At 40.5% G+C, this 26,857-nt stretch overlaps 1 protein-coding gene across 3 annotated transcripts in view; it reads left to right on the forward strand.

The window, feature by feature from the left end:
* Positions 1-26,857, forward strand: part of SPTA1 (spectrin alpha, erythrocytic 1) — a 100,952-nt gene that overhangs the window by 28,457 nt on the left and 45,638 nt on the right. For all 3 annotated transcript variants that reach the window (XM_036755326.1, XM_036755327.1, XM_036755328.1), the window contains exons 19-34: positions 1,636-1,728; positions 3,411-3,545; positions 5,786-5,937; positions 6,787-6,973; positions 7,387-7,488; positions 8,704-8,795; positions 10,524-10,668; positions 15,219-15,400; positions 16,351-16,450; positions 16,553-16,750; positions 17,756-17,899; positions 20,374-20,477; positions 23,698-23,860; positions 24,181-24,312; positions 24,995-25,132; positions 26,384-26,488. In XM_036755326.1, the coding sequence (XP_036611221.1) occupies positions 1,636-1,728; positions 3,411-3,545; positions 5,786-5,937; positions 6,787-6,973; positions 7,387-7,488; positions 8,704-8,795; positions 10,524-10,668; positions 15,219-15,400; positions 16,351-16,450; positions 16,553-16,750; positions 17,756-17,899; positions 20,374-20,477; positions 23,698-23,860; positions 24,181-24,312; positions 24,995-25,132; positions 26,384-26,488 (2,172 nt within the window). The remainder of the gene's footprint in view (positions 1-1,635; positions 1,729-3,410; positions 3,546-5,785; positions 5,938-6,786; positions 6,974-7,386; positions 7,489-8,703; positions 8,796-10,523; positions 10,669-15,218; positions 15,401-16,350; positions 16,451-16,552; positions 16,751-17,755; positions 17,900-20,373; positions 20,478-23,697; positions 23,861-24,180; positions 24,313-24,994; positions 25,133-26,383; positions 26,489-26,857) is intronic.

Below are 26,857 nucleotides of genomic sequence, written 5' to 3' on the forward strand. Positions count from 1 at the left end.
GACTCCATTTCCTCATCTGTAAATTGAGGGGATTGGACTTAATGGCCTCTGAGATCCTAGAAAGTTCCACACCTATGACTCCATGAGACAAATTCCTTAGTGTCTTTAGGACCTGGGGACAGCTAAGGTGACACAGTGGAGGGAGTACCGGTTCTGGAGACAAGAGGATCTGAATTCAAATCCAGCCTCAGACACTTACTAGCTGTGTGACCCTGGGCAAATTGCTTAATCCTGATTGCCTACCAAAAATAAAAACAAAGAGATGAGAAAACAAAGGTTGAGAGAAACTAAGTGATTTGCCTAGGGTCATGTGACAAGGAAAGAGCAGGCTGAGGATTGGAATCCAGGTCCTCTGATTCCAAATCTAGCATCATTTCCCAAAGCTTCTTTGTTATGAATTCCCAACTGGGCTTGGGAACTTCAGCACCTGGTATGTTTCTACAGAGACAATAAGCCGAATGAATCCAATGTTTTGCCAGATCTGGGTGATGCTGAATTGTAGGCTCATGAATTAGGGCTGGCAGAGACCTTAGAAAATTCCTAGTTTCATTCAAGAATCAGCACATTCACCACCACCTCTGATTCCCCTGAGTTACTTCAAAAGGTTATTAAACTTTTTTGTGCCATGGATCCTTTTGGAAATCTGGGGAAGTCTAGAAACTCTTTTTTCAGAATAATGTTTTTGAAATAAAATATGGCTTTGCAAAGGAAATCTACTATATTGAAATACTGTCATCAAAATATTAAAGAAAAACAAAGTCATGGGATCATCCATTAGGAATCCCTGCTTAGCTGTTAATGCTCTCTCCTTCTTCAGGATAGAGACAGTGTGATATACTGGAAAGAGAGAGAACTTGGAGCCAGGAAGACCTGGGGTCAAGTCCTGTCTCTGCCACATATTAGGTGTGTGACCTTAGATAAGTCACTTCCCTTCTCAGTTTTTGAAGCAACTCTCTAGGTTTATAAAGCATGGAAGAGCTATGGACTCCCATTGTAGAAAGAATAGGTTTATCCACCTGGTCCCTATGTCAACAAAATCACAAGTCTAGTCCCTATGCTTATATAATTAGATATCGTATACCTCCCCAGTAAAGATCAGAGACTGTTTCCTGTTTGTCATTATATGCCTAGTACCTAACTCAGTGGGAAGCTAGGTGGAGCAATAGAGTGCTGGGCCTGGACTCAGGAAGGCTCATCTTCCTGAGTTCATATCTGATCTCAGACAGTTAGCTGTATGACCCTGGGCAAGTCACTTAACCCTATCAACTTCAGTTTCCTCATCTGTAAAATGAGCTAGAGAAGGAAATGGCAAACCACTCCAGTATCTTTGCCAAGGAAACCCCAAAAGAGGTTACAAAGAATCTGAAACAACTGACCAATACTTAATACAATGCCTGTGTATAGTAGATATTTAACAAACATCTATTTGTTGTTGGAATGGATTGCATTGAACCCAAAGACCTTCTTTTATACGTGAGGAAACTATGTCCCAGAGAGAGGAGCACTTACCCAAGCCACACTTTGGCAATGCAGCCATCTTTCCCTTTCCCTTCATCTCTCCTCTGGCCCCTGAATGCCTTGTTTTTCTCTCTGGCAGCCCCTGGACCCCCTCTGACACCTTTCCTTTGTTTCTAGGCTCTTCTGAAGACGCATGAAGCCTTCCTGGTAGATCTGAATGCCTTTGGAACCAGCATGCAGGCTCTGAGGGAGCAGGCAGAGGCATGCCAGGTAAGTGAGAGGTGAAGGATGATGGGGATCTGCTGCTCTAACAACAAGCAAAATGGATTTGATTGACAACTGGATCCTATTTCCCACTCCCAACAGAGCAACTGGTACCAAGTGCCATTGTAACTCATCCACCAGGATGAGGGCCAACGGGAAAGAATGTCTTCTGCCTTCAAGTATTCAAAAAGCTGCCATATGGAAGAGGAATTATATTAGCTCTATAGTTTTCAGCCCCAGAGGACAGAATAAGACAAGTGCATAGAAATTTCATAGACCCAATAATATAAGGACAACATTTCTTAAAACCAACTTTCCCCAAGGGGAATGGGCTTCCTCCGAAAATATTGAGTTTCTGAATCAAGAAGCCTCCCTGTATAGACTGGATATAACTTCTTGCCAGGGATATTGCAGACCAGATCTGGTTCAGATGTGGGTTGGACTAGTTGGTTTCTGAGGTTCTTTTGAACTCTGAGCTTCTGCATTTCATTCAGTAGCTCCTGCTTTGTTCAGAGAAAGGAAACAATGCAGTCCCTGCCTTTAGGGAACTCAGCCTAAAGGGAGAGATGAGAACTCAAGGGAAATAGATATGAGAAACAGAATGAGAAACAAACAAGCCAGGATGAGTCGACCAGCACTGATTGAGCAAGCATTATGCGCCCATCTCTTCACGCTGGGCCATGGAGTTTGCATAGAAATAAGTCTAAATGAATACCCTCTGGACCATAAAGAGATGCATTAAGAAGATACAATAATTGTATGATTGCTACAAATAGAGTGAAGCAGGGAAGTTTGGGAAAAGGTTTGTCTTGAAAAGAATTTTTAAGAAGGGTAGGGATGTGGTTGTTCCAGAGGACAGTCTCTGTTCCCACTTGTATTCTCAATGCTTAAATGCCTGGTAAAAGTAGGAAATAGAAATAACTCTCTTGCCATGAGAAAAAGATAATATTTGTGTAAGGTAAATAAAAGATATTGTTTACAATGCTTACCTTATCTTCTCAAGTTTTTTTTTAATCTTAGATCTGAACCAGATTCTTCCTTTAGATAATACATGCTCCATTCTCCCTCTACCACAAATCTAAGGACCAAGAGTTCTTTAACATGCTTATTTAAAAGTCAAGGAGGATAATAAGGGCAAGTAGAGATGACCAGTAGGTAGAGATGATCTTTTTTCCATTCGTACTTTCACCCCCAAACAGCTATTAGAAATAGAGGATTCCAGTCACTGTGACTTTTGGAATTTTCTGTTGACCCCCATGTTAGTAACAACTGGCTAAAAGTTTAAATCCTACTCTGCAAATAAAAGTCTAATCCTACTTTGTAGATAAATATGACTATTTGATCCATGTGTGACTATATATCACTCCCATAGGGTCAAGAAGAGAGAAATTTATTAATGACCTCAGTTCTACATTACATTGCTATTGGTATGGAGAAGAGGGGATTGGATCTTGATGAGACAAGCTGAATGGAAATAAAAGAACTGTCCATAAGGCTGCCTAGGTCTGTGTTATAGGGGAACATTAGAATATTAGGTCTCTAGGAGGAGTAATTGTTTCTTTCTTGTCTTTGTATGCTGCCTTTTTATTTCTAACTAAGAGTTTTGCCAATTGTGGGCACTTAAATGTTTGTTGATTTGAACCACTTCCATGTTTTGACAAATGTCTTTGGCTTTGGATCACATTTAGCAACAAGCTGCACCTGTGGAAGGGGCTGCTCAGGAAGAACGAGTCATAGCTTTATATGACTTCCAGGCAAGGAGCTCCAGAGAAGTCACCATGAAGAAAGATGATGTATTAACTCTCCTCAGCTCCATCAACAAGGTGAAATGCTTAACCCTCATCTCTTCTAGTCTCAAACCCAAGGGTCCCTCAGTCACCAGCTCATCTGGTGAATCATGTAGCCCCCAATCCTCTCCTCCTCTTTTCCAATCCCCTTACCCCTTTTTCTCCTTTCACATCTCTGTCTCCTCATGATGCCATATTGGATAATAAGGAGTAACAGGCAGTCATTTAAAGGTTTTACATTTTATTCCAATTCTTCATCTCCCCCAGCCTGATATCCTTTCAAGAAATGAGTCTGACAGCTCAATGATACATGGACATCTATCTTGTATTTTCTTTCAGGAGACTGTTAGTGTGTTGTAATAGTTGGAGAGTTGGTGTTAAAACCTGAATGACATGGATTTAGGTCCCACTATTGACACATATTGGTTGTATGACCCCACTCAGGTCACTTAATCTTTTAGTGTTGTAGGCCAGTGATGTCAGACTCAAAGAAAAATGGATCCCTCTGGCCCATATTGACTTAGAAAACCACAAGGTAAAATTATCTACCTCATAATTTTATTTATTTTGTTAAACATTTCCCAATTATATTTCAATCTGGCTCATGCTTAGATAACTCTCTTAGACTATAAGTTGCTAATCTGTATTAGCAGAAGGAGCTCCCTTGTTCCCGCCTCCCCACCCTATCCCCATTCCCTATACTGATGAAATGCCTTGCCAGTCACTACTGTTTATTCTTAAAGAGTTTTCACAACTGATATTCATTCATCTTTACAAATTTCTGGGAGGGAAGCAGGAACAGAAAGGCCTGGGATTTACTAAGAAGACAGTGTGGTATGGTAGGAAGAGTATTGGAGTTACAGCCAGGACACCTGGATCCACATCCTGCCTTTCATACTTGCTGTGTGACTCTTGACATCTTCCTTAACCTTTCTGAACCTCAGTTCTCTCATCCATAAAATGGAGACAGTAAAATTTGTTCTCTCTACTTTGTGATTATTATGAGGAAAGAATTTTGTGCCGTATAAATTTGAACCATTGGTCATTAGCTGAATTTAAATGGTAAGTATAGGTCCCATAAACCTAGAAAGAGACCTAGGTTTAAAGTCAGAAGACCTAGGTTCTAGTTTGAACTTTATCATTAATCAGTTAAGTGGCCTTAGACAAGTGACTTTCCTTTTCTACCAAAGGAGATGAGCTAGTTGACCATACAGATGTGTTATGTGTACGAGAGCATACATTTTACAATATTTTCCTCAAGGAAACAGATTATTAAGCAAAAGTTAAATTTTTGGGCCTAAGGGTAGGACCATTCTAGTGAGCATTCACACAAGTGTAAAGACATAGTAGCCTATATGTTCTTAGGATATTGGGGAAAATTAAAAGCAGCTGTCTAATGACCTTTTCCTTTGCCTCTCATCCTAGTTATATCATCAATCTCATAAGCCTTAGGTGTCAGGAAGTCTAGACCAATACCCTCTCTCATGGAATCTTATCTTCCTTCTATGAGCAGATTTGCCCCATTTTGGGGGGACTTTCTCAAGGTTCTGACAGCAGATTTATCTTAATCCTGTGAGGTTTAATCCCAGCTCAGGTTCATTTCCAGGTACCTAAGTCACATATGGACTTTCAGAAATGTTGTTGGCAAGCTAGACTGTATTTGAATAACGATTACCAGGATGATAAGTAGACATCAAACCATACAATAAGAGGATTTGTTGAAAGCACTGAGGCTGTTGAACCTAGAGAAGGTAAAATTCAGGGGAAACATGATAGCTATCTTCAAGCACCTAAAGGGTTCTCATATAAAAATGGCATTAGACTTGTCCTTGGCTTCAAAGGAAAGAACTAGGAACCATGTGTATATGTTGCAGAATCAGATTGGCTCAATATAAAGAAAAAAAAGCCTTTCTAAGAATTAGAGCTATACAAAAGTGGAATAGGCTGCCTCCCAAGGTAGTGATTTTTCCATTGCTGGAGGTCTTTGAGTGGATGCTTGAAGAACACTTGTCAATGTTGTGGACAAGATTATTACTCAAGTGGAAATGTAAACATTCCTTTTTTAACTTAGAAATTCTATGATTCCATTGTATTCCATCCAACTCCCCTCTTGAACTCTTTGAAAAATGAAAAAAAAGTAGGCAAATGCTCAACTATATTCTGCTTATCCTGGCTAATAGATTCTGTCTGTATCTGGAGATTGGGATGCTCTCCAGCTATGTCCCATTGAGCCACTTTTGTTAAGAGCCATGTGTGGGATTTTGTTATCTTTCCAGGACTGGTGGAAGGTAGAAGCTGATGATCACCAGGGCTTTGTCCCAGCTGTGTATGTCAGGAGATTGGCCCGGGATGAACTCCCCAGGCCTGAGCGGCGGCGACGAGAAGAGCCAAGTGACATTGCCCAGCGCCAGGAGAAAATTGATAACCAGTAAGACTTGAAAGATTGAGATAAAGAATCAGAAAGTGGGCAGAAATGACTCCAGACCTATATCTAATATGCCTATCCAAATATGGTCTGCTTGAGGAGCTGATATTCCATCCTGGGCCATATTTCTTACAATGAATTAAAACAAACAAACAAAACCACATTTATTGACTACTTATTATGTGCCAAATACTGTGTTAAGTGGGAGGCTCTATTCTCAGGTTGCTTCCAGGTGGCCTGGGGGACTTTAGTGTTCAACACAAGATAGAGTGGACATCTGCAGCAACTTAGTTTGTGGTGAGAAGGGGGGTCTTGTGAGTGTGTTTTAGGGGAGACCTAAGGTAATGAAGGATCATGGGATAGTGCCTAAATTGTTGGATTCTCTGAGTCCTAGGAGCCCTAGTTTCAAAACCTATCTCTTTTATTAGCTATGCATCTTTGGGTTAATTATTTCACTTCTCTGAGTCTCAAAGTCTTCCTTTATAAGATGGTGATAACAACACCTGTAATATATTCTCATACCTGTCATGTTCTTAAAAAAATAATGTTGATCTCAAATGAGATCATTTATGTAATGGAGTTTGAAAGCTATATAAATATACATATAAATGCTATGTAAATGTCAGCTTGTTATTATTTAAGTACTTTTATCATCTTTGTATATCACACTGGTCATTATTTCTCTGTTACTTCTCTTTTCTCTGATTCCCTCTTTGCCTTCTTCTTTCCCTTTTCTCTCTGGTTCCTCTTCTCTCCTTCCTTCCTCAACTCACCTTTCCCTCTCTTTTTCTTTGATTCTTTTTACCTCTCTTACCCCCCACCTTTTTTTCTTTATTTCTCCCCCTTCCCCAGATACCATTCCCTCCTGGAGCGGGCAGAGGAACGTCGGCGCCGTCTCTTACAGAGATACAAGGAGTTTTTGCTAGCTTACGAGGCAGGAGACATGCTGGACTGGATCCGAGAGAAGAAGGCAGAGAACACTGGGGTAGAACTGGAAGATGTCCATGAGCTGCAGAAAAAGTTTGATGATTTCCAGACGGTGAGAAGAGACCAACCTTTACACCCTGCCACCTTCCCCAGGCTTCCCATTGTCTCCCTTTCCTCCATTTCTTCTCTATGAAAGATCCTCCATCCATTTTATAGGCATTGTCAACACCAAGAATAGATGGGAGCATTCATTCAGATTGCCTTATCTCTCTCTCTCTCTCCCACTCCCTCCACCTCTTTCTCCCTCCCCCCCCCCCGCTTCCTCTCTCTCTCTCTCTCTCTCTCTCTCTCTCTCTCTCTCTCTCTCTCTCTCTCTCTCTCTCTCTCTCTCTCTCTCTCTCAAATTTCTTCTACTGTCTTTCCCCTATAAATGGAGCAGACCTTTGGGAAGGGAAAAAGCTCAAAATGGCTCCATACCTCTTCTCCTTGGGTAACTTCATATCCTCATTCTTTGTCTTCTTCCAGGATCTGAAGTCCAACGAACCTCGATTAAGGGACATTAACAAGGTGGCTGATGATCTTCGTTTGGAAGACCTTTTGACTCCACAAGGAGCTGACATCCAGCAGGTGAATCACGTCACTCTCCTTTTACTGATCCTTTCCCCTTTCTCTGCTCTTTTTTTCCTGTTACATCCAGATGAAGCTCTTTTGTGAACTTATTTCTCCTCATCTCACTCAGTTTCATTCAACAGAGGACAATTGAGGGAATGAGGAGAGTGGGGGCCCAGCTTAGAGCTAGGGTAGCACCGGCTGGTGGCTAGGTGTCATTAGTTTTGATGATGATTGGGATGATGGTAGTGGGCAGGACTGGGAGTCATTTCAGGGTAAGATGAAGCCCAACCCATTTTTGACTTCTCCATTGTTAAACTGAATATACTAAAGCAAATTCTCAAACAAGTGTTTATTAAACATCCACTGTGCCAAGGGCCACATATTTAGAGGCCTTGCATTCAAGGAGCCCATAGCCTGATTGATCATTTTGAACATACTGAACATTTATACATGACATGATTTAAGAACACTCACTAAAGAATGCAGATATGCAAAGTGCAAATATAGTCCATAAATCTCAGGTCGGAGTGACCCAAATGAGATGATGTTAATCGAGGCAGGCTTGATGGAAAAGGTACATTTTCTTCCAGGTTTTGAAAGAGGAAGGATGGTGGAGGAGGGAAGGTTAAAAAGAAAACTAATTGGCCAGGACCTGTGTTCAGAATAAAACAAAAAATTATAATTTGATTCTCTTGCTGGGTACCTGAGGTGTTATAAAGCTTTGGAAGACAACCCTCTGAATATTTGTAGGAAGAATGGAGAAAAATCTACATATTTCCTACAGGGAATACCTACTTATTTCCTGTGCTTTACCCTTGTAGAGAGATTCAGAATTTTTCTTAGAGTAAAACGTTGAACTCTTCTACCACAAACAATATTTTCCCATGCATTTTTCAAAGATTTATAGTTAAGTGCCTCAAATACAAGGTCAGCAAATTCCTCCAGAATTTTAGCTTAGCTCTGCAATCAAATGATGTCTAGGAGGGATTAGAAGAGACTTCTCTATCTTCCATGACCAGGGAATATTCCTCCATATCAAAAGGGAGAATCAAACACAGAAATGATTCAGGGAGTCTGATTCTGGAAGTGAAAACCATGAGAATAGTGGTAATCAGACCCTCTTCTTCCATCTCCCCACCCCTACACAGAAGCACACACCAAACTCTATTCATTCTTCAGCTCCATTTTCACAGGATTGAACTGAAATGTAGTGTGTCTCCCCTCCCTTAGGAGTTAAATACCCGCTGGGACTCCCTGCAGAGACTTGCAGAGGAGCAGCGCTTGCTGCTGGGCAGTGCCCATGCTGTCCAAATGTTTCACAGGTAAAGACTTCATTTCTTAATCCTGAAGGTAGCACAGACTGGGGACTCCTGAAGGAAACTACTCATAAGCTGGTAGTTTTTCCCTCCCTAGTATCACTTTCTCAACTATTAGTATCCCTTTTCTCTCTGAGATCCATTAGTCTCGGGAAAGAAGAAAAAAATACAAAAGGAAAAGTTGAAAACCAACTGTCTGTCTAGGAAACTGCCAGCAGAGGGTGTCAGATACCACACTGGCTTTGCAGTTGTTTTTAAGGGGAAATGGGGCAAGGGTGGTGGTGAGAAATCACTTAATTTTAAGGGCTCTTACAGCGATTTCAGACACTGGATTCATTTGTTTGTTTTTATTCTTGATCCCATAGTACCACAGGAGGAAAAGCGAGACTTATGGGGGTATGGTCACTGTGCCCACACAACTAGTACTTTGGGTCTGCAATACTCAGTGGGCACTTAGTACATACTGACTTCAATGCTAATTATCGTATAATTATCTATCTATCTATCTATCTAATCTTTCATGGATGTGTCTGTGTATGTGTGTGTGCATGTGCGTCTGTGTATGTCTGTGTGTGCGTGTGCGTGCATGGGTGCGTATGTCTCTGTGTATGTGTGTCTGCATGTGTGTGTCTGTGTGTGTAGCCATATATCTATCTATCTATCTATCTGTCTATCTATCCATCTATCTATTTGGTATTGCTAAAGGGACTGCAAGCCTCTCAAGGTTAGGGGACCATGTCTCATGTGTCTTTTTATTCCTCATGCCTAACCCAGTGCCCTATGAATAGAAGGCAATTAATAAATGCTTTTTAAAGAGCGTGGTGGTGGCATTCAAGGAGACACTTTGGGACAAGGAGGATAGTGATCTAGATAACCAGAAAGGAGAGAATCATAAAATCAAAATGTTAAGGCAGAAAGTAGAAGTCATCTAATGAAATGTCCTTATTTTAATAAGAATAACAGCTAATAATAATAGCAAAATGGTAATTATGATAAGAAGCAAGCAGAAGAGAGGGAAAGAACCATTTATTAAGCACCAGGACTAACTATGTGCCAGACACTGGCTAAGTGCTTGACAAAGATCTCATTTGATCAATAACAATTAATAATAAAAAGAATACAGTGCTTTGTGCCTTACAGAGCACTGTGTATCCACTATCATCTCATATACTCCTTCCAACCTTATGAGCATTATTACTTTCATATTGCAGATTAAGAAATTGAGGGTCAAGGTGATTGTGTGATTTGCCCAAGACAATAGCTAGTTAGTAGAAGAATCAAGAATACAACCAAACCCTGAATTCCTGTTCCATGATCATTTCCTGGGAGAGAAGCATTTGGGAAGGCTCAGTGTGCTACACTGGAAGGAACATTAGTCTTGGAGCTGGAAGATCCAGGTTTAAATTCCGGCTCTGCCACTTGCTACCTGTGTTACCTGGGGCAAGCCTCAGTTTTCTCATCTGTACAATGAGAAAGTTGAACAAGATGACCTCTAAGGTCCCTTCCAACTTTAAATCTAAGATCCCAAGAGATGAGAAGAAGCTTTCCAGATGAGAGTTTGTATTTCATATCATAAGCAGTGGCAGAGGGAGGTGGGGATGGGGAGTTAATTGTGCATTTCTAACCAGGATAGGTCAGCTCTTTGTAATACCACAACATAAAGCGAGACTTTGCTAGGCCTTTGCTTGCTCTCCTTCCTACCCTTTCTGAGCTCTTCACTCTCCCACTCCCCAGAGATGCAGAGGATACCAAAGAACGCATTGAGAAGAAAAGTCAGACCCTGAAAGCTGCAGACCCTGGCTCAGATCTGTTCAGTGTCCAGGCGCTTCAGCGTCGCCATGATGCTTTTGAGAGAGACCTGGAACCTCTTGGAGAAAAGGTAAGCCAGCTCATAGTCTCACTCCAAGCTGTGCTTCTTTTGGGCTTTTCTCAGGCTCAGGCTCCTATCTAAAGCCCTTCTTCTACTCCTTTGTAATGTTTTCATTCTCATTTTTCTTTTACTCTCATCTTTCTCTTCCCTTTTCCCTTAAGTAAAGTGATCCCCAAAGGAAATTACCCCTTCTCCCCTTAATTGAAAACCATATCTAAAAAAGGATTCATTTGGGTCAATAATGGGCACCCTGTACCTGAGTAATCTAGAACCTCCCTCCTCCACCATTTCCCTCCACACAATTTAGACTTGAGGGATTCTAGAGTCACTCTCCCTAATGTCCCAGACTTCAAGCTGACCTGGAACTACAGAAACCTCTCTGAAGTCAAGCTTTTTCTCGGGCTTATTTTAAACCCCTAAAGTGGATCTGGGCAGCTAGGTGGTGCAGTGGGTAGAGCACTGGGCTTGCAATCAGGAAGACTTATCTTTGTGAGCTCAAATCTAGCCTCAGACATGTATTAGCAGTGTGACCCTGGACAAGTCACTTAACCCTGTTTGCCTCAGTTTTTTCATCTGTAAAATGAACTGGAGAAGGAAATGGCAAACCCACTCCAGTATCTTTGCCAAGAAAACCCCAAGGGGGTCATGAAGAGCCGGACACAACTGAAACAACTCAACAACAGCAGCAATAACAAAAACGTAGGTCTAAGGACTTAATCACTTCAGGATTTAGCCAAGAGGTACTGGTTGCATAACCGGGCATTGCTATATCGTAATAGAGACAAAAGCAATAATTGAAGAGTAGTAATAGATAGCTATTACTATTACTAAAACAATGGCAGCTAGGTAACACATTAGATCGAGTGCTGAGCTTGGAGTCAGTTCAAACAAAAACGAAGATACTTACTAGTTGTGTGACCCTGGACAAGTCACTTAATCTCTGTCTGCCTCAGTTTCCTCAACTGTGAAATAGGGATAATAATAGCACCTACATCCTAGGGTTCTTGTGAGGCTCAAATGAAATAGTGTCTCTAAAGTGCTTAGTACAGTATTTTGGAAAATATGGTAAGCACTTAATAAATGCTTGTTCTCCCCCACCCCACCCAATAATAATACCAAACAGAACACTTACTGCCTATATCTATGAGCGTGGTATTCAGGTGTATACTATGCCATATGTAGACAGTTGACAAATAATGAATGGATTGTTTGTAAGCCAGTTATCTGGGATTCAGGACACAATGTTAAAATCTGGAAAGTAAGTGATCATTGGTAACTTTGGAGAGAGAAGTTTCAAATGAATGATGAAGTAGGAAGCCAGATTTGCAAAGGGTTTAGAAGAGAATGCAAGGAGAGAAAGTGCAAATGCCTACAGTAGATGCCTATAGTGCTACAAATTTCTAGTTGTTCAGTTATTTTTAGTGGTATTTGACTCTTGGTGACCCCATTTGCAGTTTGTTTTATTTTTTGGCAAAGATACTGGAACGGTTTGCCATTTCCTTCTCCAGTTCATTTTTACATATGAGGGAACTGGGACCAACAGGATTAAATGACTTGCCCAGGGTCACAGAGTTGTCTGAGACCAGATTTGACCTCAGGTCTTTCTGACTCCAGGCCCAGTGTTCTAACTACTCTACCACCTACCTGCCCTAGTGCTGCATATACATTATCTTAAATTTCAGCCTCTTATTAGCATAAGAGATATTGTTATTTCCACTTTACATATGGGGAAGTTGAAGTTCAGAAAAATTAAATGAATTGTCCGTGATTGTACAACTAGCTGGAAGTAGAATTCAGGTTTTCTGAATGTAAAGCAACTTTGTGCAAGTCACTTAATTGCCTTCTTATCTTTAAAATGGGGATAATGATCATAGAACATTAAGGGTTGCAAGAAGCTTCTATTCCACCCTTAGACAGGTCAATCTATCCTCTCCGGCATCCCCATTTAGTGGTTGTCAGTCTTTGCATACATACCTCTAGCAATGGGGTACTTACCACTGCCTCCCACCAAAGTAGCCTAATCTCCTTTTGGAAAGCTCTAAATGTGAGAACGCTTTTTCTTTATGTTAAACTTAACTATCCGTTCCTTTAACTTCCATGACTGGTCCTAACTCTGCTCTCCAGGACCAAGCAAAGCAAGTCTAAGCCATATTCTACCTAACAATCATTCACATACTTGAAGAGAGCTATCATGGTCCCCCTACATCTCCTCTTCTCAAAGAAATATGGACTCTGAGTTAGGAATCTTTAAAAATTTTTATTGATGATTTCTGTTTCTTTCATCACCCTGGAGATATAAGACGCATCCCATTTATCCCTCCCCCTCCCTTTCCTTGAGAGCTATCCCATATGACAAATAGTATTTTTTTAGAGAGAGAAAAAAGAAGTCAGCACAACTGATCATTAAGAAAGACTGCAAACATGTGCAATGTGTAACACTCAGACCTCCTACCTCCATGAAGGGGTAGGTTGGGGGTATAGAAGGAATCTTAATAATTATCTAATCTGACTGGTACCTGACCAAGAACCCCTTGCATGACACCTCCAATAATTAATTATGCAGCCTTTTACTTGAACACCTCCAGTGAGGTGCAATACACTGCTTACCCCCTAAGGCAGCCCATATAACTTTTAGACAGTTTTAGCAGTTAGGAAGTCAAAATATGCCTTCCATCTTCCACCTTTTCCTCTTGCCTTTGAGCTCTGGGGACAAAGAGAACAAATCTAAACCATCTCCCACGTGACAGTCCTCTTGCCTCTAGACTGTGTCAACCTCCCTGATCACAAGAATAATTTTTGCTTGTCTTTAAATTTCTATTTTTAGTTATTTCATTTTTAATTTATGGAATAAAACAGGCATGTCCATAACATAGTATAATTTAAAAAAAGATGATTGTACAAAAACCCTGCAAATCTATTATGTACAACTTGCTATTCTTTTTAAATGTATAATAAAGTTATGTAAATTTCTTTTTTTTTTCTTTTTTCATCTTCTTCCTGAAAACTTTCTATCCTCAGGCCAACTTCCTCTACAAAACATTAATGCACTGGGTCTTTCACATCCTTTCTTTGAACTATTTAAATTTGCTCTCTCCATATCTAGAATATTTATCATCCCATACCTCCTTTTCCATCACAAATTCTTTGAAATTGGAACCATTGCTGCAGTCAAGGTACCCATTATTTCTACCTCAGCAACTCTGAACTGAAATTGTTAGTCAGAACCAGATCCAGAAGAACAGCTCCCTTTGGTGCTTCTCTCAACTTTGGAAGGGTGAAATTATCATTAATACAAGTCACAGATTTTTAACTGCTTAGTTTTTGTCTATGAGAGAGAGAAAGCTGTATAGCAGTTATCAAGATAATTAAAGTCTTCCAGGACTACTTCCAAGATAGATTTGGAATATGTTTCCTGAACTACTCTTCTAATTCTTCCTTCTGCATAAGTGGTCTGTAGTATATATTCCTATGAATAAATAATTTCTGTTTTTCTCTTTCTTGGTTTTTATACAATTTTTATTATCCTCTCTTTAAACTCTTAGATTTCCTCATATAAGTATGATATATCTTCCTAATATTCAGTGCTATTCTACCACCTCTTTTATATATTGTGTTCCTTCTCAATGGTATGGAGTTGACCCTGACTTCTCAAATGCCATTCCAGTAGACTATAAGCTCTTTGAGGACTTCCAAGCTGGAAGGACTTGAAATATAAGTCCGATGATAGACGATTTGTCTACTGCCTGGGCACTAGCCTAGTAGCTTTTGAAGAGACTTGTCATCAGGTGTCTGGCTGTAAAAGTGATATTTTTTTTTCCCTTTTTGGCCATAGCAAGCTAGAAGACTACATTGTAGAAGGGTCATAATTTACCAGGGTAGACATACTGACACTGAAATAATTATACACTTATAGTATATGAAAAAGATTCCATTTGAATAAGGTTTACTCTTGCAAAACCACATTCTAGTTGTGGCTCCCCTTTCTACCTCCACAAAATGAGTAACCAGGTGGCACAGTGCATAGAGCACTGGATGTGGAGTCATGGTGACCTTAGTTCAGATCTAGCCTCAGACATATACTAGCTGTATGACTCTGGGCAAGTCACTTAATCTCTGTTGCCTCAGTTTCCTCATCTATAAAATAAAGATAATAATAGCACCTACCTCAGAGAGTTGTTGTGAGGATCAAATGAGATGTGTTGATCAAATATTTGTAAACCTTCAAGTGCCATGTAAGTGCTAGTTATTATTATTAATTATATTAAAAGGTAATACATGTGAAAGTACTTTGAATAAAAGGTGCTATAAAAATATAAGAATTATTGCTGTTATTTTAACCAAGTTGAAAATGATTGAGTTTTTTACATTTACCTCATTGGCATTTCTCATAAAAGTCATGGTAATTTGAGGACAGTGTACTCAATATGTAGAACTGGTTGAGTGTGTTCACAAGAGCACCTGAGGGCTGGACCTAAGAATCACGTTAATTGCCTGCTATAGTAGGACATGATCTCCTAGACTAATGGCTTTTGATGAGCAGGGTCCTGGCACTTTTCTAGGTGATTACTTTGGGAGAAACAGCAGAGAGACTCATTGAGTCCCACCCAGATGCCACTGATGACCTGCAGAGGCAGCGGACAGAACTTGAAGGGGCCTGGGATAACTTGCTTCGGCACACAGAAGAAAGAAAAGATGACCTGAGTGAGGCCCAGAAGCTCTACTTATTCCTCAATCAGGCCAGGTGAGGGGTAGAGTCACTTGTCGGGGGCAGAAAAGGGAGGAGGTGACCATTACACTGGGGTGACCATTTTGGATTGGAAATTGTTCCTGCCCAGGGCACTTCTCTGTCCTGTGACTTTGCTGAGGTCTAAAGGTATTGCCATTCCTTAGAAAAGGTTCTAAAAATAAATGCACATTACCTGTCATAAAATCAAGTGGTTGAGGCTAGAAGAAAGAAACCACAAATAGAAATTAAGAAACCCAGTTTCAAATCCCAACTCTGGGTCGCCTTACCTCTCTGAGCAGGTAGGTTTACTAGATGGCCTCGAAGGTGCCTTCTGGCTTTAAATCCACGATCCTATGATTTTAGGAGGGGATTGGACTGATAAACTCCATAAAACTATTAATTTTATTCTATCTAGTTTACAAATGGAGGAACTGAAGCCCAGTGAAGTCAAGGAAATTCTTTTAGCTCCAAATTTCATGCCCTTTCCATGACATTCCAAAGTCACTTGGTTATACTACCTAGCTTGCTGAGTTAGTATGAGGAAAGTTAATTGGGAATCTTAAAGAACCATTAAATCATGAGATGTTATTACTAGAGGAGTTATAAGGTGAATGCAAAACAGGTTTTACAGTTGGCTTCTAAGGATCTAATGGTCTTTTCTCAATCCTTAACCTTCTTGATCTCTCTGCAGCATTTGACACTGTTGATTGGCTAGGTCTCCTGGACACTTACTTGTGTCTGGGTTTTCATGAGTCTACTTCCTCTTGGTTCTCTTCCTAATTGTCTATCATCAATTCTACCCCTTCTCGGTCTCCTTTGCTAGAGCATTATTCACAACATGCCCCCTAATTATAGATATACCCCCTCCCCAAGACTCTTCCTTGGGCCCTCTTTTCTCACTTATGTCAAGAATGGAGAGTTTTTTCCCCATTTCACCTTATGAATACAAATGTTTGTTTCCATAGGGAAATACTGTCATGGATCAGTGGCATTCGTGGCCCTGTGTCATCAGTAGAATTGTCTGAAGATCTTACAGGGACTGAGATCTTACTAGAGAGACATCAGGTAGGGCCGTATGCATTGATGATATTTTCATTTGAAATAATTGTCCTTGTTCTGGCTGGGTTCATCTTCTGATGTTAATAGTTTCTTCGTCCCAACTGATAGGAACACTTTGATGAGATGAAGGCTGAGGGTCCTACTTTCCAAGCCCTGGAAGACTTTGGCATAGACCTTCTGAGCAGTGGGCACCGGGCTGGCCCTGAGATAGAAGGGAAGCTACAATATGTGAAACTTGAGAGAGATGATTTGGAGAAATCTTGGGAGCGGCGAAAGAAGATGCTTGATCAATGTCTGGAGTTCCAGGTATGGCCAGTTTCTGCTCCCAGAGCAATAATTGGGTCTTGACTTTGATCAGTCACACATATACAATCTCTGTTCACTGTGAGATCTTCCTAGAACATTGGCCTTCCTCTGTTGTTGGCCAAGATTCGGCTCTTGTTTATCCCCTTTGTGAGCCGATAATTTCTCTTGACCTCAAGTTTGACACGCCCCCTCCTCAAACTATAGACAAAAGAGCCAAACAGGAAAGCAACTGGAACTAGCTAGAGAGTGGAGGGATTGTGTACTCAAGGATGTTGAATTTTGTGTTTCCAGCTGCATTCTAAAGGGAGGAAGGGAAAGAATGAAGGCAGGAAGGAAGGAAGGCAGGAAGGAAGGAAGGAAAGAAAGGAGGGAGGGAGGGAAAGAGGAAAGACTTATTAAGTTCTTACAAAGTGTTGGACATTGTGCTAAGTGCTAGGATTTGGACACAAGCTAAACAAGAAAGTCCCTGCCCTCAAGAAGCTTACATTCTACTAGGAGAAGACAATACATGAAAGGGAGCTGAAAAGTATAGGGGGTGGAAGTGGGAGGGGGTGAAGCTCAGAAGCCAGGAATAGTGCCAGAAGGGAATGAATGCCAGCCTGGAACATTACCCCCAAAAATGGAATAAGAAGTCCAATAGAAGTTCAGTGGGAGAAGGAGACAGGCCTTATAGAAGAATGTTCCAGGTTGGGAAGCTGCAGGGATGGATGGATGTTCTAGGACAAGGAAGTCTCAGGCACTGAAGGAAGCTCCAGGATAGAGGGTAGGAAGAAGGAAGATAGAGAAGGAGAATGAAAGAAATAAGCCTGGAAAGATATCCAGGCTGTAAAAAAGCTTTAAATACTCGATTGAGAAGTTTGTTTCCCTTGATGCTAATCCTACTTCTTCATGCAGCACATCAGGAACTGTGATGTTGACTTCTGAACGTGGTGACTCCACTGTCATTGTTGGAGAAAAGACTGTGTTATAGAAATATTAACAGACTTTTTCTTTTCATCCTCACAGCTATTCCAGGGAGACTGTGACCAAGCAGAGAGCTGGATGATGGCCCGAGAGAGTTCCCTGAGGGCAGAGGACAAAAGCTCCCTGGACAGTCTGGAGGCCTTGATGAAGAAGCGTGATGATTTAGATAAGGCAATCAATGCCCAGGTATACAGACTGAACTGTGTCTCTGATGTCTTGACCCCCTGGGTGCCATTGGCTATGCCTGCATGAAGGGTTAGCCTAGAGTAGTGGGATTTGGGAAGCTGGGGTGAGACCACAGCATGTCTCCTAAACAATCTGTTCATCAAATGGAACCAAGGAAATGCAGAGACAGACTCAGCTAGAGTCACATTCATGTTTGTTTGAGAGGTGGAGTAGTGTGGTAAGAGAGATTACTAGACAGGGGATCAAGACGACTGACTTCTGAATCCCAGCTCTGTGATTCATTTACTCAGTCATCTTGTTCAAGTGACTCAAGCTCTTGGAACCTCAGTGTACTCATCTATAAAATTAGGGATTGGATTGACTTATCTCTAAGCTCCTTTCTATCTCTAAATTCTATAATCTTCTCTAAACCTCAGTTTCCCCATTAGTAAATGAGGAAACTAGTACTTGTATTACCTATTTCTCTAGTTTGTTGTGGGGAAATCTCAATATGAATATGCTTTAAATAATAAAGGAGCAAAGAAGGCCTACTTCGTGCCAGGAGCTGTGCTAAGTGCTTTACAAATATTTCTCTCATTTGATCCTCACAATAACCCTAGGAAGTAGATGCTTTTATGATCCTCATTTTACAGAAGAAAGTGAGGCAGGAAGAGGTTAAGCAACTTGCTCAAGGTCATATAGCTAGTAAGTGTCCATAACTAGATTTAAACTCAGGTCTTCCTAAATCCAGGTCCAGGGCTCAAACATTTAGTTGCCTCTCATTAAAAGATAGAAATGGACAATATCCATATATGGATATATATGAGGAGGAAAGAAGAGAGAAGAGAGAAGAGAGGGGGGGAAGAGAGAGAGAGAGAGAGAGAGAGAGAGAGAGAGAGAGAGAGAGAGAGAGAGAGAGAGAGAGAGAATTCTCAGGAATCTCGTTGAGGCTTGAACTGGGAGTCAAGTTGTCTCTTAAGCGAAAGGATAAATGTTCCCAGTATCCCTAGTTAGATAGGTGCTGGTCACTTGAGATCCCCATTCAGATTAGGGTTTGGAGAATAACTAAGTTACACTTAGAATAGATTTCATGAATTGTTAAAATTATACACCTCCTCTAAATTTTCCTTGTATTTCCAGAGCACAAAGTTTTATAGGGAAACCCTTAATTAAGCAAAAAAAAATCTATCATTTATCAATGTCATATGCTTTATGTGTTATATCTGAATGTTACAACTAGATATATTATATGTTATATAACACATTAAATACATGTGTGTTACACATATGTGTGCTGTTTTATATAACATATATGAATTATATCTATTATATATACATACATTTATACATGCATACACACTTATTTGGGAAATTAAGATGTTCATATATGTCACGTATGTATATGTTTGTGTATATATATGTGTATATATGTGTGTATATAAAATCTGTTATCTAAACATTTGTTTGGGAAATTGGGATGTATGTGTATATGTACATGTATATGAACAAAATACATGCTATATATGTATATGTATATATCCATATATGAATATCCCAATTTCCAAAACAAATGAATTTGTATATAATTGTTCACTTCATAGAAGAAATCTTCCTAAAGTTCTAGTATTCCATTAAATCACAAGCTCCTCTGGCTCATTTTAAATATGATCATTTAAAAAAAATGATTTACATACATCTCTTCAAGAATGCACACAGTGTGCAGATTTATGGATCGTTGCTTGTAAATTTTTCATATTATTCAGTACAAATCATGAATGCCAGCTGTGTAAGAGAGTTATTAAATGGTCTGCAAATGGGAGGAAAAAATGCTTTTTGAAACCTGGACCAGAGCCAGATGAGGCAGGCAAAAAATTGAAGAAGAAAGGAAGAAAAGATCTTCCTTGTGTGGTATATGGTTGTTTTTGTTTCCATCCAGTGCATTCTGAAAATGAGTGAATTAATGAAAAAGCATTAATAAGTGCTTTCTAGGTGCTAGGTCCTGTGCATACAAAAAAAAATACAATAGAAAAAATGCAAAATGAACAGCTAGACAGTCCCTGCCCTCAAGGAACATACATTCTAATGAGCCATACAACTCATATAGAAAAGTTCAGCCCTGGATCAATGCCAAGGCCCAGTATTCTTCAGCATCATTAACAGAGCAGACAGAAAGGACCTCTTCCCCTTTCCCAAGATGTAAATTAGCAGGATGTCTAAGAAGGAGGGCTTGGTTAAGTGTGCCATTTAAGTCTTGGCGGGGTGGGATGGAGTATCTGTGCCATACAAATTAATTTCCTCTCAATAACTCTAACTATAGCGCTTGATGCCCATCTATAGTGCTAGATGAAGAAACCGAGCCTTCGAGATATAAAGTCAAATGACTATAGTTACATGACAATTAGCAATCATAGCTGGGATGTGACCCAGGTATCCTGACTCTCAACTCAACATTTTTTCTCTTATACCATGTTTCCTCTCATTTTTCCTTTGTCCAGGAAGAAAAAATCAATTCACTGAAAAGTTTTGCAGAGCGGCTCATAGATGATGACCACTATGCCAAGGAAGAGATTGGTGACAGGCTCCAGAAAGTGCTGGACAGGTCAGGCATGACCAATCATTTCCTTCTATGATATGCATTTTTGTGGCTAATGGTTTTCCTCTCCAAGATTGTTTGCTGGATGGGGTCATATGGTTACCCAGTCAATCGATAAATATTTATTAAGAATCTATTTCATTCCAAGTATTGTGCTAGGAATAAGAAGACAAAAAAAATTTTAAAAGCCCTGCCTTCAAAAGCTTAGTTGGGGTGGGGGGCGGCAATTAGCATTCTTATACGGTTATTAGTCCACGGTAAAGCCTGGTACAACTCATTGGCCTAACTATGAAAGAGTCCAAAAATGCCCTCTGTACTCAGAATGTTTTCATCTGAAACACAAACAGTTAAGGTACAGAGCATATATTGGTGGAATGTTAGCTCAGAGAACAGTGCAAATATGAATGTAGTCAAGGAAAAAGAACAATTTTCATCCTCATAGGAATTCAGGAGACTGCATGACTTTATGAGAGGGGGCCAAAGGGACAGAACCCTGGGGTGAATGTGGAGGCAATAAGCTGGGGAAAGTTATGTTTTCTGATGATTTAGGCCTGTACTGGACCTCAGAGTAAGGTAAGAAATGTGTGTCTCACCTCTCCCTGGATGTAGGCACCGTACGGCAAAGCCCCTTTCACTTTCTACTAGTTAACATCCACTGTTTGGTAGGAAAATAAAATTTAAAGCTAGAAGAGATTTTAAAGCATCTACTTTCACCTCTCGTTTAACATAAAAGGAAATTGAGGCCCAAAGAGGATAAGCGACTTACCCAAGCAATGTCGCAAAGGTAGTCAGTGGTCTAACTGGGCCTTACATACTTACATTTTAAGTCCAGCTCTTTGCTCCACTCTGGGTGACTGACAGAGAAACTGGAAGAGGGAAGTAGAAGTCAGGGAAACATAGACTCAGATAACACCAGGCAGCAGCGACATAAATGTCAATGGATGTGTGTGCACACATGTCTACATACATGTGAACACATGTGTACATGTATGTGCGTGTGTGTGTGTGTGTGTGTGTGTGTGTGTGTGTACAGAAAGAGCATCCTAGAATTCCACCCTAGGCCTACATGAAGCAGTATGCCTAGAACTTAAGACCATGTTGGGCATCATTGATTGTGAGAATTCAATTCCACATAAATATCCTGAGGCTTTTTTTTTCCATGGCACAGTGTGCTAGGTACTGAGGGACAGACAAAAATGAATGTGACACAGTCCCTGCCTTCAAATGCCACGTAATCTTGTAGGCAGAATGAGGCACAAAGGTGAGGAGCCAGGATTCAAAGAGAAGTGGGCAAGTGCATAAAGCAGCATTGTGCCATGAATGGGAAGAGTATTGGATTCTGAGCCCAAGGACCTTTGTTAGAATCTCTGCCCAGCTTTTACTAGCTATGTGACGTTAAACTTTCCTCTCTGGACCTCAGGTTCCTGTAAAATGAAGAGATAGAAATAGATGAACTCTCGGGGCCTTTACAACTTTGAATTCCTGCCCCTATGATCTACCAGGAGGGAGAGATCAGATCTGGCTAAGTACTTGCAATGGAAAGCCTGAGAGGAGACAAGAGTTCCTAGATAATCATAGAGGGATTTTAAATGAGATATGCAAAAGAAGGGTCCTACTCTGAGAGATGAGTGGGAGAAAGAAGTGGGTCCTGGGAATAAACTACTGCTCTCATCTCTGTCATTTTCATTACCAGGAAACCTTTAATAAATGCCAGATCACACATGATGCTGGTCTTGCATATGAGACCTTCCATAAATAGTCAGTCAAACAATTTACATGCTTAACTATGTGCCAGGCACTGTGCTAGGTACTGGAGCACTGTGTATTGATTAAACTAATATTTGTGCAGAATGAGCTTCACAGTTACAACCTCTTCATCTGCTGGAGTATATGGGGAGGGAGAGGGCATCTCATTTTTTAAAATCATTCATAGAATTATAGAACATTTATGGTTATAACAGAGTTATGAAGATCATTTAGACACAATACCAGAACCTGCACTTCGAAGATGTTCAATAAATGTTTATTGAATTAATAAATAAGTTAGCAATTAGTTGTTGGAAGGAATTGCTGTAGTCCGACTTCCCATATAATTCAGGATTCCCTTTTATAACACCCCTTTAAAATGGTAATCCAACCCCTGTAATGAACAATTGTATAAAATGCATACAGAAAGAATATTAAGACCAATAACTCGATAAAAGTAAATTTAATATTTCAGGGCTAAGAGTACTTTAGAACATGAGGGCCATTGGGTTGAATTGTTGTCCTGGATAAAGAGAGTGTGATGGTAAAGGCACCATAACTTTCTCATAGCAGGCCAGTAGAATGTTTCTTAAAGCCACATAGCACAGATACACATTTGGTCACAGGGAGTCTCCTTTAAGAAAGCAGTCTCTCTTTCCTCTCCATCTTGAAGATGCCTTATGCATTCCCTAGGAACAATGGCTAGGTCCTATTAGGATTAGCTTTATAGGTGTGCTAATCTAAATTTCCAGATAAAAGATGGTGTTTTATTGGCCCAGAAGCAAGGACAGAAGTGATGAGGGCTTAAGGGAGCTGAGTAAAAGAAGATGTCACTTGTCATTTTACTTGAAATGGAGGCCAATTTCTGAGATGGAGGTACTCGAATCAATAGAGGGAAGATACTAGCCCTCTCTCCCAAGAGGTTAGCAATTAGGGACAACTGCTTTCCTATGATCAATTTGGGGGAGATTCCTAGAAGAGACAGACATTGGGGAACCATTTCAGTAACACTGGCTAGTATTTATATAGCACTTCAAGGTTTGCCAATAGTTTTATAAATGCTATTTCAGTTGATCTTCATAATAACCCCTCAATGTAGGCACTATTATTCTTGTTTTACAGAAGAGAAAACTGAGGGAGAGATTAAGCAATTTGTCTGGGATCACACAGTGATCTAAAGTGTCAGAGGCAGAATTCAAACTCAGGTCTTCACGACCCAAATTCTAGCGTTCTATGTGTTGCAACACCTAGCCAAGAGACTGCTTTGAGAGGGGAAGTCAAGGAAGATATCTGAGGAATATGCCCAATATGGAAATAAAGAAGTGGGTGAAAGAATGAAAGAGTTTCAAACCGGGATGTCTGAGAAGAGCGGAAAGGCCAAGTTGGAACATAAATAGAAGTGAGGGCTAGAGGGAAACCAGAGTCCCCTAGGGAAGGATTTTGAGGTAAAATAGTGACGTTGGTTGGTCTTCTCCAACAGGTGGAATGCTCTCAAAGGACAGATGATTGCAGACAGAGACAAGCTTGGGGATTATGCAGACCTAAAACAGTTCTACCGTGACACTGAAGATCTGGAAGACTGGATCAGTAAGATGCTCCCCACAGCTTGTGATGAGTCCTACAAAGATCCCACTAATATCCAGGTTGGTTCATGGTGGTTTGCTCAATTTCTGGGCATGGGCCCATTTCCCGAATGTAGTCTATTAGTCATTCAGCCATTCCTTGAGTGCTAAACAACCTAGGTAAGAGTACAGGGAGGAGGACTGAGAGATCTAGAGGAAGAGGCACACTGGCCTTGACCTCTGAGGTTACTCAGCCTAATTAATGAAGGCATTTTATATCCAAGAGAGGTCACCAAACCCTGGAAATCCTCCACTTTGATGATTTGGTTAGGGGGCCTTTCCAAATGAATGTGGATTTTCCAGGTAGATTGGTAATACTGTTGTCTCTATTTTGTCTCCAGAGGAAATACTTGAAGCATCAGACATTTGAAAATGAAGTCTATGGCCGGACTGACCAAGTTGAAGGCGTAATCAGTTTGGGGAACTCTCTTATTGATCGGGGAGCATGTGATGGCCAGGAGGAAGATGTGAAGGTATGGAGTAATGCCCTCAGGTCATGACAGGGGGCTGGAGGTAAGGAATTTATGTATTCTAAGAAGGCACATGGTCTAAAATGTCTTATTGTTCCTTTTTTCTAGGAATGGGGATGATTTAGTTAGCATTCCTATTCGAAGACCTGTCTATGCCATGTAGGAGACCTGAGACTCTAAGGGCTTTTTTTATCCTGGGCTCACAAGCCTTTTGTCCCTTTCCCCAAAACAATGTTTGGGGCTTCCATAATCTCCTTGATCTCACATTTGTATACTTCAATAAAGCTGGAAAATTAGGCTACCATTACAACCATCTGTACTCAGCATTCTCCATGTTCATGTGACCAGTTCAGAACTCCTACCTCCCAGGACCCCCTTCTATTTCCCTGGTCAATCTGACTCCCAATGTTAGAACCACTAACCTAGGATGAGAAAGGAATATCTCTCTCCTTCCTCAGTTCCTTCCTCTACCTACATCACTCTCTCAGATTCTCCTGGGACCTGGTTCCCACATATCAACAAGGACCATATACATACATACATACATACAGATAGATAGATATAAATATAGATATATAGATATAAATGTATATAGATATATGCATACATATATGCATATAAGTATATACATACACATATATACATACACACATGTGTGTGTTTATGTAATCTATATCTTTGGCAGGAACGACTGTCTGGGCTGAATGAACACTGGAACTACCTGCTGGAGAAAACCAAAGACAAAGGGCAGAAGCTGAATGAGGCAAGCCGCCAACAGAGATTCAACACCGGCATCCGTGACTTTGAATTCTGGCTCTCTGAGGTAATCGATCTGGAGGTGGAGGTGGGGAGAAGGATAATGAGGGTAGGAGATAACCTCAGTAGGAAGATGAGGAGAGGTTAGAGTTTTGTAATGAGATAGGACTGGGATCTTCCCAAGAATGAAGAAGTTGAGATAGCAGCTGAACACCCATTATAATTATGAGTTTTGACAACGATGACAGGAGGCTGTGTACAGTAGGCAGTCAAGAAAAGAAAGGAAGTAGGGCCAAGTCTAGCCAAGATAGAGACTAACAGAAAGGAAGGCATAGTGAGAAAGCAGGGGGCTTCAGCTGGGTATGAGATTTGGGGACCCAGGAAAGAAGTGATTTTAGAGCAACTTAGAGTTTACATGTTACTCCTAAATTCCACCACGTCAGTACATACACAACTGAATTCCGTAGTTGGATTATTTTCTATGCTCTTGTTAGCCTTTCTGTTATGTCATAATGTACATAAAACACATAATGTTACAAAATAGGATGCTGGGAGGAACCTTAGATATCATCTTGTCCTACCCTTTCACTTTAAAGATAAAGCTCAAAGTGGCTGGCTAAGTAATTTTTCCTTTCCTGAGTTTTCCAAGTCTATAACATGCCTAAATTTTAACTTTTAAAAATCATCTTATTATATTCCATAACTCCTGAAAGCCCTCACCTAGTCTAGGTCAAGCGAGATAGCATATGTAAAGTGCTTTGCAAACCCTAAAGTGCTTTGTAAATACCAGTTATTGTTATTATGATTGTTGGCGGTAGTAGTCTCATCAGTGTCTCCCCTCCTCCCCCAGCAAATGGCTATTGGGAACCCCTTTACTTCTGGTATCATTCTGGCATTGATGCTGATCTGAAAGACTGGCAGTACAAGAAAGCAGGAAGGGTACTCCGAGTAGCAAGGAGACCAGCTCATTTGTTGCTATTGCTAGCTTATTAGCCCCTCCAAACACCTGTTTGACTTTTTGTAGCTCTTCATGATTTCCTTAGATTTTCCCAGGTCCCCTTGAGAGGCACAAACTTTCTGTTAGAAAAATACTGTACATCTTCTTTCTTTTCATTATGTTGGTGATCATTGGATTGAAAAGATAGTGCCTAAGGTAGACATCAGTGCATAGATTCATTGGTCAAAGGGTGGCCACCCTCCTTGAAGTGACTTTTAACCAAATAACAAGTTTTCTCTTCACTGTTTTTTCTATATATCTATCTTATCTATGTACTAGTTCAATTGTTCATTCACTCATTTGTTTGTTTGTTTATTTAAGGCAGAGACCCTGCTGGCAATGAAAGACCAAGCCAGGGACTTGGCTTCAGCAGCCAACTTACTTAAGAAGCATCAACTGTTGGAAACAGAGATGTCAACTCGTGAGGTAAATGGCAGCTGAAACTCCTCCTCCTTGCCCAGAATGGAGATTTTCTGACTTTTTCCCTCATCAGGTAGTGTTATAGAAAGTCCCTTATCTTGGCCAATGAACAAGCTGCTTTCCTGGCCCTAAACCTGGGCTGCAAAGCTTAAAAAATTTAGCAAAGTGGAGAGGGCTTTGGAATTAAAAACAAAAAGCTTTTAAATCTTGGCTTCAGTAGGAAACTACTGCCACATTACTGTTGTGTGATCATAGGCAAGTGTGTGGGCTATTACTGGTTGTAGGCTCATGAACAGGTCACAGGATGCTAGAGTTATGAATGGAAGGAACCTTAAAGGCCATTTTGCAAATGAGGAAACCAAGGCACAGAGAGGT

This window comes from Trichosurus vulpecula, chromosome 4 (assembly GCF_011100635.1).
Source record: "Trichosurus vulpecula isolate mTriVul1 chromosome 4, mTriVul1.pri, whole genome shotgun sequence".
NCBI lineage: Eukaryota > Metazoa > Chordata > Mammalia > Diprotodontia > Phalangeridae > Trichosurus > Trichosurus vulpecula.